Below are 14247 nucleotides of genomic sequence, written 5' to 3'. Positions count from 1 at the left end.
ATTATCAGCCACACTAATTATTTTTACTTCATATGCAATCTAGTTTGATGCGCAAGCTGAAGGTACAAAGAGTTGAAGAATGCCTAAGCCACAGGCAGCAGAAAGGCATAAAGGCTTAGAAAAAAACAGTTGGTAAGCTCATAAGAAACAGGGTGATAATCCACTACAACCAAGCCACATTTTAAACCACAGCTGGCCTAGAAAAAATACAAATTACTCATGGCCAAAGAATTTAAAGCTTTGCTTTCTTATTTTAATCATGTAAACATACTAATGGGCCTGGTCTACCCTTTTTTTTTTGGGGGGGGGGGGAGGTGGGCAGGGAGATGTTGTGTATTCTACAGATACTCACTGCAGAGAAGATGCCTGAATCTAGTTTTATCCTTAATCCTTTAAATAAATTACAGGTAAAGCAATCCCTCAAAGTACCCAAGCATAGTCTCTTTAAGTTTGAAGTTAGCTAGCCTGAAGAACAACAGTAGTAAACCTCCTATGACATACACAGTTTGTCCTAACACTCAGCACAAACTGCGCTGTAGAATATGCAATCTTGTATTAGCCATTTTGAGAACTCCTGCATTTCTCACCAGTTTCTCATGGCTGAAGGAACTTTTGGTTGCTAAAACCAAGCAGTTCATATGGAAGCTTGTCTCCATCACTAAAACACAGTGTTTCTTGTACCACTTATTATGAATTGGAATATAAAAGATATGCTTATAAAAGCAAAGTCTTTTCTCACAGCATTTTGTGATTCTGCAGCAGGAAAACCCCAGAGAGAATAAAACTTGTCAATTCCCTTCTGTCAGTATTGAAAAAAAAATAACCCTTTTCATTTTAGTATTTGAACAATTGATGACATAGGAATACTTAATTACATTTATTAAATTCAGTAAGCATCAAGTATTAGACACAGTAAACAGCAGCTACAACTCTCATACTGAAGTTATTACAGATTTATTTTTACCCAACAGTATTGAAATAGATAAACCCATACAAGTAAGCTTGGGCCCCATTATGAAAGAAAATAATCTCACTTTTTAAAATAAAGACTGAATGATTCAACCACTGTAAATTCCTGTTTCTCATACTGTATTATCAGGAAAAAAATCTACACGTAACAGCACCTGAAGAGCCAGTGTTCTCTGTAATTAATATGAACTGGTTGCTCAGCACAGTGTATTCATTCTCTCAAATGGCAATGAAAGTGTAAACTATCATGCTTAGTATTTCCTTCTTGTAGTTAGGAAAGGCTGTGCATTATTTCAACTCTGTGCAGGTTATATTTCTTGCTACAAAAAGGCATTCAGCAAAACAGCAGAAAAAGATTGCACATACGGTTCACTGTAGTTCAAGTAACACCCACTAAGGCTGCGATTTTCAGTGGCTCTTCACCAACTTAAATACCCAAATCCCACATGAGCAACTTGTGAAGTAGGCACCTACCTTTCTCTACAATTCTGTCACATTTCATTTGAAGTCCTGGAGAAGACGTGCTGACAAGTACCAGTTTCCAAGGTAACAGATGTTGTATTAACCAGTGCTTACAAGCTAGCAAACTGAACATCCGGAGGTTCACTGAAGCAGTGATGTTTCCATACAAAGTGCATGCAGCTCAACTAATCTTGTAGTTAGAAAAGAGTTACTAATCCCGATTCACAGAATCAAGATAATACTTCTTTTACTTCTTTCTGGAAAGGATGCACATAACCTGCGACCTTCACAGCTGCATTCCATACACAGGTGCATCATTTAAACTGTACATACTTCAAACGTTCACATCTCACTTGTTCACATCTCTTCCTCTGCTGCTAGAAAGGCAGAATACAAATGCTCCATTGCAGCAGGCATAACCATCTATTAGGGTATGGCCAAGTTACGTGTTCTATCACTGTGAAAGTACCACATGTACAGTTCTTAGCATACAGCCAACAAGGTCAGGGAGTCCTCATTAAAAAGTAGTAATAGATTTAAGTATTGTTTCTGGTTGGTTTGACTTTAAAAAAAAACCAAAACGCACATATTTAACAATTCTCTTCTTGCATTCTTCCGTATCTGACAGAAAATGCAATTAGTCTCTTGTATACTATCTCCAAGAGTAAGAGAGAGATTACAACTACACCACATATTAAGCTAAATGCCCAGCGTGGTCCCAGATGAGTGTATATTTGGCTTACAAAAACAGGCCCAAGTATTCGTGCTCCACTTCCAGAGGCAGTTAACCATCCCATGTAGACACCCTACAGAAGATCAAAAGCTTACGTTAGTGATACAGGAATTATTGGGCTGCCCACCAATTGCCACCAGTTATCCTAACTGGAAAATTTAGAAGTGTTTAAGCAACTGCTTCTCTTTGTTAACTCATGAAGATACTGAGTACTTTGTTTCCAAGAGTACTGCTCAGCTTCTTTTAAGCATTAATTCAAAGATTCCACTGAGCTACATGCACTATAGCTTTCTAGTAAGAAGGAATTCTAGCTTAAAGCATTTAGTTTCTTACAGCAAAATATAACATACAAAAAAATGAGGTAACTGGTGAAGAAGGAAGAAAAATTTTTTTAAGCAGCAATATCAGTTTGCTATGTGTTTCACCACTGTAAAATATCAAAAACTGGAGGTATCACAATATTTCTAATCTTCATGTAATAAACTTAGTAAGAGGAACATTATTCTGTACTGATGTTCCAAATATATAATTTGTTGTTACAAAAATGGCTCTTCCAGAACAATCATGAAAGCCACAAGCTTTGGTCTTAGCTGTCCTGAAATTTCCACACTGTAGGATCTGCCACAAATTGTAGTACAACCCTTGCTTTTCAGTTCCTCTTGGGAGTTGCCTTGAGTTTTAATAAAGATTAGAGTCCTGAAAACTTCTACTCTGGTAGAAATATACAATTATTTGGCTGATGACAAAATGAATTTTAGCTAGATCCTTCATTCTAATAAAGAGGGTGCAAGTCTTGGAGAGAAAAGGAAATAAATTGTTCAGGCATCATGCTTACCTGAGGCTTTGGTCCTAGGATTTTTGAGTATAAAGTGTAGGACATGACATTACAAACAGGATAGCCCAATCCTATTAGTATGTCAGAGCTGATATACTGGGCCAGATAGATCATGGGAGTATTCAGGCACCAGGACTGTGTGACAGGGCAGCCCACAGGTTCTACTGTGTGGTTGGAGGGAAGTGGCTTTGCTTGCAAACTCCAGAAAGGCATTAACATTTCAGTGGCAGCTGTTCTGGGAATGGAGTTATTCTTTATTTCTGCAAAAATAAGTTATGCACACCATTAAAAAAAAAAAACAAACAAACAAAAAAAAAAACCCCAAACCAACAAAAACCAAAATAATGAAAAGCTTTTTTAAAATCCCTCCCACATTCTGATGATAGTTTAGACTTGACAGTTTAGACTTGAATACCTTGCCACTGGATATTTGGTAGCTTTTTCCCCCAAGGCAGCAAGATAAAGAATCCAACCAAGACAATCAGTAAGCCTCCATGGAGTATGGCACGCTCACCAGTCCTATGAAACAATGAAATTACAATTAAATAGATCATTTAATTAAGGTAAAATTTATAAAGGATCTAACAAAATAGTCCATTGGTTTGTGGAAAAGATGCCTGGCCAAAACACCTGCAAGAAAAATTTAAAAATCACAGTAACCTGAAATCTGTTTTTCTTGTGATCCCAGGGTAAAAGGAAGGGGGTTATGTTAACAGAATAAAGAACAATGACAGCATCATGGCCACGTCAAAATTCAAAATACTTCATTATCATAGTGAACCCAAACTCATTAATGAGTAAAAGATCAGAGTGATGCAGATTTGGCCCTCCCATAAAGCTTTTCACATTTAGCTAACATCAGGAAGAAAATTCCAATAAGCTCCAACAACTTACTTTTTAGATAGCATTTTAACCACCATGAAAACAATAACGGATTCAATGCCAACCATGCTAAGGATTATTCCATTGTAGAAAACAGCTTCTTTCCTGGTCCAGGAATACATATCCATCGTCAGTGGAGTAGCTATACTAAAGTGACAGGACAAAATTACATTAACTTAAAAAAAACCCTTCTTTTATGCAGTTGTTTTCACACCTACACTGTCCCAAACATCACACACAGTGGTAGAGAAGCCTTTCCTTCTGATGGGAATATCAGAAAATACAGGCTAGTTATAAACTAATGCAGTCCCACATCATTTATTAAAACTAAACCCACCAGACAAAGTTCACAACTGTACCACACCAGTCATACTCTTATTTCTGACAGTTCATGAAAAGATGATGGAGTTAAAGCAAAGCAAGAGCAATAGAGATAGATAAAAACTAGGCCCTGTGAGTATAAAAATAGTAAACATTGAATACTGTTTCAGTTTTAGCAATTAACCAATCTCTAGGAACTCAATTTTCTAAAAATAATGCAATTAAGACAGAGATATATTGTTAAAAAAAAAAAAAAAAGAACTACATTAGAGCTTGAAAACCTCACAAAATAAATCTTACATCCTTCTAAGTATTTTATAAGTTAAAAAGACGATGTATACTTCAGTCTGAGGTAATGATAATTATGTTTTACTTCTTTTCTTGCCCACGGAAAATTAGGAGTGAGTAACATACCTCTTGAGGTAAAAAAAAACCCAGCCTTGTAAAACAGTGCAGCTGAGAATACAATTGCATTTACAGTATCAAACAACTGTTCTAAACATTCCTGGAACTTTTGGAGCTAGTAAGAATCATACTAAGAAATTATCCAAAACTAAAATAAAAAGGTACTCAAGACAGTTTTCTCTGAAGATTTTTGGTAGCCCAAGTTAAGCTACTTTTTTTGGTTTTAAAACATTTAAAAAGCTGAGAATATGGGTCTGCATCCATTTCAAAAGCTTTTACATTGTTTCATGTACCACAGACTGCATGCTACGTATTTTTAGTTATTACTGACCTTTAATTCATTACTCTATATCAGTATATATCAATTCGATTGCACGTGGTAATGGATTTCTATTCATGAAGAGTATGGTCAAGAAAATGAGTCTAACAGAAAAGCCTTTACATGCATACTCAGTCTAAATACATTACATGGCAAAGTATTTTGAGAAAAAAATAGCCAAACTTACGTTTCAAAGACAGCAAACACAAACAAGATGACAAAGAAAAGAAAATTGATTGCTACCACAGCAACATGGTCAATGTTTCCTTCTGCATCCTGATCTGGAACATCACTTTCTGCAACAAAAGAATAATCTAAACTTTAAACTGATCTTTTTTTTCCGCCATCACCAGTTACAAACAGTCATGATTTCTTTACTTTGTTAAGTATTTAACATGCAGGTTGGTAGGTGTCTAGGCAGTTATTGAGAATCTAAGGATAATGTTTTTAAATCAAAATGAAATTGTTGGAACTTCAATTCCTCTGACACGAAGGGAAAAATGATTTTCAAAACGGATGTACCATCTGTTTTCCCACTGTAATGCTGGGACTGACAAGTCCTGAGTGACAGCAAAATAAGCAAACTTCTTTAAATATCTTAACAATGGAAGCCAAAACACTTTCTGTTCCTCTTGCAAGGTCAGAAGTACACAGTAGAATTCTCTGTTCTCTACACTATCACAGAGCCTCTGCTCCTCTAACCTAGGCATACGTTTTCATACACAAAACACCCACGTGTGGTGTGCACACAGTTCCCTTTTCAATCAGAAAACTAATACGATACCAAAACTGGTGACTTCCATCGGTTTTTAAAAAGGTTTAAAACAACCTTTTATTTACTTTTTATTCTTTAAGTGAAAGGGATACTCACAAATGTTTCTGAACTGTGTACAAAAAGGGTACATATTGAACATAACTGTTGCACTATCTGGCAGTTACTGTACTTCAGTCTCACCAACCAAATTTAGCTATACAACTTTTAATAAGATGCCGTATGTGAAAGCTGATATGCAATAACAATATTGCTCAGCATGATACAAAAGAAGAGAGAGGTACGAATGCAGAGTCGAAGTTACGGGAGATTTTTTTTTAATGTCCATACTCACTTAATCCTGTCTCTTGGAAGAGACAGTCCCAGGGTACCAGACAGCACTATGAACACACATGGACATAACATGGACATGAAACAACCTCTGGACCAGTTAGAGACATATAGCCTATTTTCCACTTTAAGACCCCAATGCATCAAACTTTATAGCAGTTCTAAATGCTTGTATGTAATAAATTATAGTCACGGAGTAAGTTTTCAAGTAAATGTAGATACCTTCTCCTTCAAAACTGACACTCTTGCACTGCCGTCCCATGTCATCCACTTGATGCTCTCTAGAAGTTTAGAACTGTTTTCATTAATACACATATTTATTTGGTCTACTATTGTGTCAATTTTCTATTAAACAATTCTAAATAGCATAATCTTATATTCTAATTACTCCCACTTCTTTTAAACATCATCTGTGTAGTCTACATTTGAGTGCAGTGAACACCATGATATTCAAGAAAGAAAATATTCTAGCAGGTTATCACATATCTGTGTGCATCTCTTCCCTCCCCTCGCTGCCATCAATGGGATAGTGCATAAAAATCCCCCCTCGAGATTCTTAAAGGAAAGACATAGAAAATGAGAACCCTACAGACAAGCTAACCTTATTTCTCTGTAGAGAAAACACATACGCAAAAACCATCAACATTAAAAATCTATCAAGGCTAAGTGAATAATCTAGCAGCTCTAACTTTTTTCATCAGTTACATTCCAGCTGTAACATCACTTTGATTAATTTATGAGCTTAATGAAAAAGATAGGTATTAAAGAAGAAGAAACCCTGAAAAATAAAAACAGCTTCTAGTTTTAACACTCCATATTTCAGTCTTACTACTTCTTCTGAGCAGTATATTGTTTGTTACAAGCCACCCACTAAAACAAGGTAGAATATTTCTTTTTTGACCTGATTACCTGAATATGGAAAAGAAGAGAACAATATTAATAACTCCTAAAAGAGCCGCAAATAAAACTGGTGCCGTATACATGTTCAGCTGAAGCTGAACTAATTTCCATGTTATTCCTTCTTCTCCAATAAGGGTAAAACATGTCTGAAAAACTTAAAAACACAATTGTATTAAGGAATTATTGAGAGTCATTAAGAAAATCTGAGAAAAAAAAACAGAATAAACATAAAATTGTCAAGTAAAATTTAAATACTCTACCTGTTAAGCCTTTTATGTTTTGAGAATCCTACTCTAGATAAACTGATGGGTATCAGTGGGATCTCAACTAGCCAGAAAACTATTTGGTTACATATAAATACACTGTATAAATAACAGCATGACACTTAGAACTGGAACTGACTTCTGAGTGTACCAATGGTTAATTTTCTTGGCCATGTGCAGACAGCTGATCTCTTTTCCCTCTTCCTCCTACATGGAAAGCTTTGGTCCTGCGACTGAACTCTCCCACCCACTAAGGGCAAGCTAGAGAGAAAAAAAGTTGTGGGAGGTTTTTTAATTAAAATTTAAACTGGTGCTGAGAAAAAGATTTTAAGAATATTTGCTTACTACTGTTAGGAAGCAGACTGAGAGCCCCTGTCAAATTAGGAAAGGGAATTACCTAAACTTATACTCTATGCAAATCACACAAAGAAGGCAGAGTTTGTTCTTGTAGATCTTTTAATGCTCCATCAACAGTACTAGTAACAACCAGCTGGAGAAAAAACTTTCAGCCCTAAATGTTCACTTCATTATATTACCATACAGAGAGCACTTCAGTTCTACTAATTGGATAATCATAATCTCCAGCTATAGAACACAAGTAATCAGTGCAGGCTGTTCAGGACAAAACTGCTATTCCCTCTTTACAACACAAAGCAAGTCTAACACATTTCTCCATAAAGTAGACAAGAGTATCTGAGAAGCCACAATTACACCTGATTCCCAACATGGCTGCTGAGGTTTACTACTTCCAATGTCCAATTTCATCCTAAAAAGTATTAGAGGTGAGAAAAGAAGAGATGCTTTACCTGGTCCTAATATAAAGCCAACCGCTTGACAGGCACTGGTATTGGCCATGGTACTTGTTCTTTCCATAAGAGAAGTGGCACCTGCAATATATGATCGAACTACAGCCACATTTCCTTAAAAAAGAAAAACAAACAAACAAACAAGAAAGCATTCATATATATACAAAGTTATGTTCTTATTCTGAAATAATATAAAACCCAGCACTTCCTCTGGTATTTATACACAACTGCACAATTATAAAATTTTATTATAAAGTAATGTTGGCTGACTTCTTAAGTAATACAGTATCACTCACATAGTGGCAAACCTGGTACTAAAATACATTAACTACTTTACGCAAGACATAGGATTTAAGAATTTTCAGATGTGTAAATTGTGCTGTGGTTACCTGCTCCAAATCCCACCAGAGCACGTGCAGCCAACATGTAGTATCTGTTGTGTGAATGAGGAACACGGACGTAGGCATAAAGACAATTAGCAGCTACTGAAATAGCAGTAGAAATGACGAGAGGTTCTCTCCTTGGCCTGTAATTGGACCACAAGCCAAAGAGGGGAGAGGCAATCATTTGGCCAATGCTATATGAGGCTATAATCCAGCCCAAGAAACTCGCATCTGCTGTTGGATCAATCTGCAGAAACAAATTAATCAGTGCTATGGATAAAGTATTTCAGTATTTTATAAGATCAACAAAACTGTTTCAGAATCAATACCTGAACTATCTAAGACTCTCCACCATAATTCTGAGCATATATGGCACTATGCAATGCAGTGTCAAACCTAAGCTATTGCCAAATGAGTTGGTGTGTCTGCATGGCACTGTGCAGTGTTTAACTTAAACACACCGTTCCACCTCTCAGAGGCAGTTGTTTTCATGCAGTATTTTGACTAGGGAAAATAAAGCTTGGCTGTCTCCAGCAATGCATAAACCCAGTAAAAATGCTTTGCTTCTGAGACTGGAAATGGCTTACTTGCAGCAAACTCAAAGTAGTTTCCATACAGCACTGCTGCTGTTACAGACTGTAGACATAAACGTAAGCAGTATGGTAAGCAGTTTTACATGCCAGGAACAAGGAATCACTGAAGTCATCTCTGCACATGCCTAAATCTTTCCTGATTTGTGAGGTTGTTGATGCATGTTCTTCTTCAAGAATTCAGCACCAGCCTCTAGGACCCTGCCCAGGATATGTTATTCCAAATTTGCATTTGAAACTGCCTTCTACAATTCCAGGGGCAGTAAAATCCTAGCACAGATTAAATTAAGGTTTTAGACACCTTTTATGCTCCTTTTAACAAGAATGCAACAAAGAGGGAATAAAAAAAAACAAACAAACTTAAAACACTATCGAGGAACAATGGCAATTCCCTGTTAAAAATATCAAGAAGGTCTGTGTGCAACAATCTGACATTTACAGAGCAACCGCTACCTTCAGCTTCCCTTTTTCTTTTTCTTTTTCAAAATGCAAACAAGCCTTCTGTATGTTTTAATACTATAAATACATTCATATAAAGGGATTTCTATTGATTCACTGTCCAAGAAAACAGTGAAATTACATTGAAAAACATTTCCGGATTATGATGTACCTTTATCAATTCAGGAAATCAGCTGACAGATTTTACATGAAATAAGGAAAGCTGTCTAAATGGATGGTAAAATAAAAGTCTCTTATAACCACACACTTCCTTTTACTGTTTCTTTTCCTAAAGAAAATGCCAAGTTTTGAATTACATACTTTCTGAGAAGGAATTTTCTATTCTTATTAATTAAAAAAAAAAAGATACAAACCTTTTGGAGATATGGCCACACAGACATAATTACAATTGAGAAACCTGCAATGCAGTAAAAACACAACTGAAGTTACTTTATTTGGCACGTTTATCACTAATTCCCTTTATTGAAACACCAATTACAGGTTCCTTCTGCTCTTAAAGTGCGTTATAGTCTAAAACTCTGCAGGAGTCTGTCATCTGAAAAAAAAAAAAAGTATTATATGCTTATTTTAAGGAGTGATAATTCCTCCTAACAGAAGAAACTATTTACAAAAGGACATTTTATAGGTGTGTACACACTAAACAGAAAGAGTTCCTATGGAAGGAATACTGAAATGCCAAGCAAACTGCATGGGATTTTTCCTCCCAGTGGAAAAACAACAAGGTCTCCAGAGTAAAAATTACTTCTTGATATACTGACATATTTATATTAATTTTAAAAGAAACTGTAATTCATCAAATTAAAAAAATAATCATTGAAGTATGCTATTATTTTCAAGATCATTTCTAAGCCCTCAGAAAACCCCCAGAAGACAAAATCAACTGAAGCCACGTTTCCAGGGTCAGTTCTTTAGGAACGAGACAGTAGCATGTTCTGCAGTGGAGATGCAAAACCCTACAGGAGAGAATAAGCTCTCATACACATTGTGAAATACATTCCCACAAAGATCTTACATCTTAAGAACTCAGCATTATTTCTATTTTCGTTTCCTAGAGGATTCACTTTTAAATAAATAATAAAAGTGTGATCTTTGTGCTGTTTGGTTCTGCGCAATAATTTTTCTGTGCCGCTACATTTTACCCCAAACTGTAACAAAGCCATAACACAAAGATTTAATATACCATTTAGTTGTTACTTAACATATCTTACTAAATATAACTTTTTGTTTGATTTGCTAGTACTGTCTACTCTTCTGAAGAGTCAGAAAATGCACCTTTTTAAGGTTATAAAAAAAACAGTATCATTAAGGACACTATGTAGTTGAAATCTAGGAAACCCTGTAATTTTCAACCCAAAATACATTAAGAAAATAACATTGAAATCCACCTCTGTTTACTCACCTACACTACTGAGAAACATAGTAAGATACATAATCCAGATGGATCGCCACCTGCTCTTATAATGCTCTTGTGTTTCCACAACATCCCTGTTTTGAAAACAAAAGTCAAGAGAGAAAGAAATCATTATCAGATTCTCTTCTAGCTGTTCCTACAGCACACTGAAAACATTTTTCACAAATGTCTCAACACACTTGTATGAACTGTCATGCAGGAACAGGCTTCCATACAGCAATGAATTAAAAAAAAATATATATTTTAGAAGCAGGCTAATTTTTCACTGAAAAATACCAGATTGACAAATAATAAAAAAAAAACAATAGAAACACTGTCATGCACCACTGCATTCAAATGTTACACAAAGAGATCTTTATCTAAAGAGATCTTCAATTCTGCAACCTCTTTGTAGAGACACTTTGGAGCACCACATACACCATAGGCATGCTTTCAGAAGTGTGTTATAATCCATAAAACCCTAGACATCTTCTCAGAACTGTGACTTTAAAGCAAAAAAGCCCCCATCCTGAACCACTATCAATTAGACTAAATGGTACGGCCAGTCTATTCTTTTACATTGTATACTTATACACTGTAAAAACTGTGTGTAAAAGATATTGCTGAAGATTTTAAGGGCTGCAAAACAAAAGTCACAAACTTGGTGAGCAGTAAGTTATTTTCCTAAAATTCCTAAGCACCTTTCGAAATCCACAAAGTTTTTCAGAAGCAAGAACATTCATGGTTCTTCACTTCTTTTGAAGTATCCTAAATAAAATAATCTGTCCAAAAGATGGAGACCTAGGTTATGTATGCTTGAACATAGTTTTATGAACATGTTTCTATAGGTCCTACATAGACTTAGGCATATGTGCAATTTTAAAGCTAACAGACCATGATTTGTACGGAAATGCTTAGATAATTTAAGTGTTTTGGTTCAATTATACCTGAGCCACATAAATGATGTTTCTAAATATAGTTTGCTCTCTTACTGCGCATCATGCTTGGAGAGAAGTCAGTCAAACACTTGGACATCCTATGTTTGGTTACTGCCAAGATTTTGGTTATATCAAGCGGTACGCTCTACGTACGAGAACACTTCAGCAAAGACGGCGGCAGCGGCCACCCTCCGTGTGTAACATTTCAAGTCCTGTTGCTTTCCTGACAGGAGGGAAAAAGCCCCAGGCGACCACCTGCTGCCCACACAAGAAGCGCGCTATTACACACCGCGACTTCAGCACCACAATAACCGAGTCTCGCGCTTATTACAAACTTCCCAAGCAAGGGCGGTTCGTTCCTGACAGCCGGAACCAGCCCCCGTCGTGGCAGCGGCCGCTCCAGGTCCAGGCTGACGACCCGCCGCCGCCCCGAGATTCCGGCAGGGCGCAGTGGGCGCAACCGTCCAGGCTACCGCAGCGGCCCGACCTGCCCCCCCTATGCCGGCTCCCGGGGAGGGCGGCTTGCCTCAGGTTTGGCCTTTCCTGGCGGAGTAAAGCGCCCACACCGGACGGAGAGGGACTCGTCACACACAGGTGCTCCTCCAGTCACTCGCGGGGCGCCGCCTCACCACCTCAGAAAGGAAGGGCGCAGGATCGAATAAGCCCCTACCTGCCGCTGTCCTCCCCGTCCGCCTCTCCGGGACTCAGCAAAGGCTCCTGCCCCTCAGCAGCCACCTCCGGATCGAACACAGCGGCTGCCATACCGAGCTGCGGCCGCTTCCAACCCCCCCCCGGTGCCGCGATCCCCCTCACGGCCCGTCCCAGCCAACCTTTGCGTCGGCCTCCGCCGTCAGGGGGCGCTGCCGCCAACGGTGGGCGGGGGCGAGGCCGGGACCGGGAGGGGTCGGTGTGCGCTGGTCACGCGCGCGCTTGCGCTTCCGCTGAGAGCCGTGCGTGCGTGCGTGCGTGCGTGCGTGCGTACCCGCCCCTGGGGCTGGCCCCGCCCTTCTCCCTCCTCCTCTCTCTTCCCGCCCGCCCATGTGGTGCCCGGCGTGGGAACGCTGGCTCTCAGGTGAGTGACCTTCGTGGGGCGGTTCGTGTAGGAGGAGACGGGAAGGAAGGGAAAGGTGGCTGGCTACCAGCCTGCTCGGCTGTCCCCTGAGGGCGAGGAGGAGCTGTGCGCCGCCGGGGCTTCCCTCACGGCTTTGCCCAGTCCCGGGGGATGCTGCTGCTACGTCCCAGGCGCTGGCTGAGGTGGCCTTGCCCCGCGGCGAGTTACCGACCCCTTCCTGGCTAGGGGGAACGCACTCGGTGTCCGGGGTCCGCTGAGTCCCCGACGCGTTAACTGATTGTTGGGGGCGTGGCAGCCTGAGTGGGTTTCCGCAAGCGTCCCGTGAGATACACGGGTGTCGGCGGGAAGCCGGCTGTTGAGCTCTGCACTTCGGACCGGGAGGTGCTCGGGTTGGCATCCCAATCGCTCATAACTGAGCACAGGGCGGGTGGATTTAAACGCGGGAGGTAGGCAGCGATTGGGAGCCGCTCAGCGGGCGGGCGGTGTAGCGCTTCTGGGTTAGGCCCCTTTGTTTATCCGCAGGTTCGTCTGTATCTGGCCTGTGAGATTGTTGTGGGGCTTGTTTCTGGCTTGTCAGCGTGACATTTTTGTGGTTTCTTGTCTTTCTTCTACTGAAAGACTGCTTAAAAAAAATTACGAAAAAATAAAGCATGACCTAACGTTAACTGGGAGAAAGGTTCTTAAGAAATAGTAATGGGGCAGGGAGTTTAAGGACTTGGCCTTCAAAAATAGGCATATCTTCTTTGCTTTTTCAGCTTGTTTGCTTGGTGGGAGCTGAATGTTTGTATTCATGAATAGAAGTACTCTGGGCCTTTAATAAAGTCTTCATGTACTTTCCAGTGGTGTTTTTCTTGTAAGCAAAATGGCATTCATTGGGTAAAAAGGAACAGCTGACTTTTTATGTATTGAATTTTGGATGAATAATGTGTCTGTTTGTATGAAATAAGTCAACATGCCAAAAATGTGTAATTAATATGCAGCATGAGGATTCTGAAAGCAAAGCAAAACATGCTTTCTACAGCAAGGACGTAAGTATAGTTTATCTGTAGGTTTCCATGTCTTTATCTCTGGAAAATACTATATTAAAATGCAGGGGGGTTTTAGTGCCACTTCTTAATGTGCCTTTATCTATTACAATTTCTATTCACAACTTTAAAGTTACGTAAAGCTTACAGCGTTAGCAGTATATTCATTAAATATTCATAACACAGGTACTGTATCTTGGGCTATGCAACTATGTGGGATCTTTATTAGGTCACTGTTTCCAGCTGGCCTGTCTTACAAAGGGATGGTGACGTGACACATGTGGAATCAAGTTGTGGAACAAACTCAGGTCTTATTCCAAAGCAAGCTCTGCTGATTCTTTTCTCAAGTTCACACTCGCGCTGCTAAAATACACTCTTTATTTCTACTGTGAA

At 39.0% G+C, this 14247-nt stretch overlaps 1 protein-coding gene across 3 annotated transcripts; it reads right to left on the bottom strand.

The window, feature by feature from the left end:
• Positions 1-853: 853 nt before the first annotated feature.
• Positions 854-12679, bottom strand: MFSD8 (major facilitator superfamily domain containing 8). Of its 3 annotated transcripts, none has more exons than XM_062614181.1 (12): positions 12428-12679; positions 10829-10914; positions 9783-9826; positions 8387-8627; positions 7998-8078; positions 6938-7082; positions 6251-6309; positions 5114-5222; positions 3894-4028; positions 3415-3518; positions 3000-3259; positions 854-2237 (listed from the first exon to the last, which is right to left on the bottom strand). In XM_062614181.1, the coding sequence occupies exons 1-12, from the start codon at positions 12517-12519 to the stop codon at positions 2022-2024; spliced, it is 1572 nt and encodes a 523-aa protein (XP_062470165.1). In that variant the 5' UTR covers positions 12520-12679; the 3' UTR covers positions 854-2021. The 3 variants fall into 3 exon arrangements, with proteins under 3 accessions (XP_062470165.1, XP_062470164.1, XP_062470166.1); XM_062614180.1 differs by having other exon boundaries at positions 7998-8111; positions 12428-12677; XM_062614182.1 differs by lacking the exon at positions 3894-4028 and having other exon boundaries at positions 7998-8111.
• Positions 12680-14247: the final 1568 nt, after the last annotated feature.

The sequence above is a fragment of the Pezoporus occidentalis genome, unplaced genomic scaffold, assembly GCF_034315485.1.
Source record: "Pezoporus occidentalis ecotype Australia unplaced genomic scaffold, CSIRO_AGI_Poc_V1 ctg172, whole genome shotgun sequence".
NCBI classification, from domain to species: domain Eukaryota; kingdom Metazoa; phylum Chordata; class Aves; order Psittaciformes; family Psittacidae; genus Pezoporus; species Pezoporus occidentalis.
This window is presented reverse-complemented; position numbering and strand designations above follow the sequence as displayed.

Excerpts from the sequence above, each read along its gene's own strand:
- MFSD8 (XM_062614180.1), bottom strand. The coding sequence starts at position 12,519 with ATGGCAGCCGCTGTGTTCGATCCGGAGGTGGCTGCTGAGGGGCAGGAG. Across the intron at positions 9,827-10,828 it reads TATGTTTCTCAGTAGTGTAG|GTTTCTCAATTGTAATTATG; the intron begins GTGAGTAAACAG and ends ACTGCATTGCAG. Across the intron at positions 2,238-2,999 it reads TCCTAGGACCAAAGCCTCAG|GGTGTCTACATGGGATGGTT; the intron begins GTAAGCATGATG and ends GATCTTCTGTAG.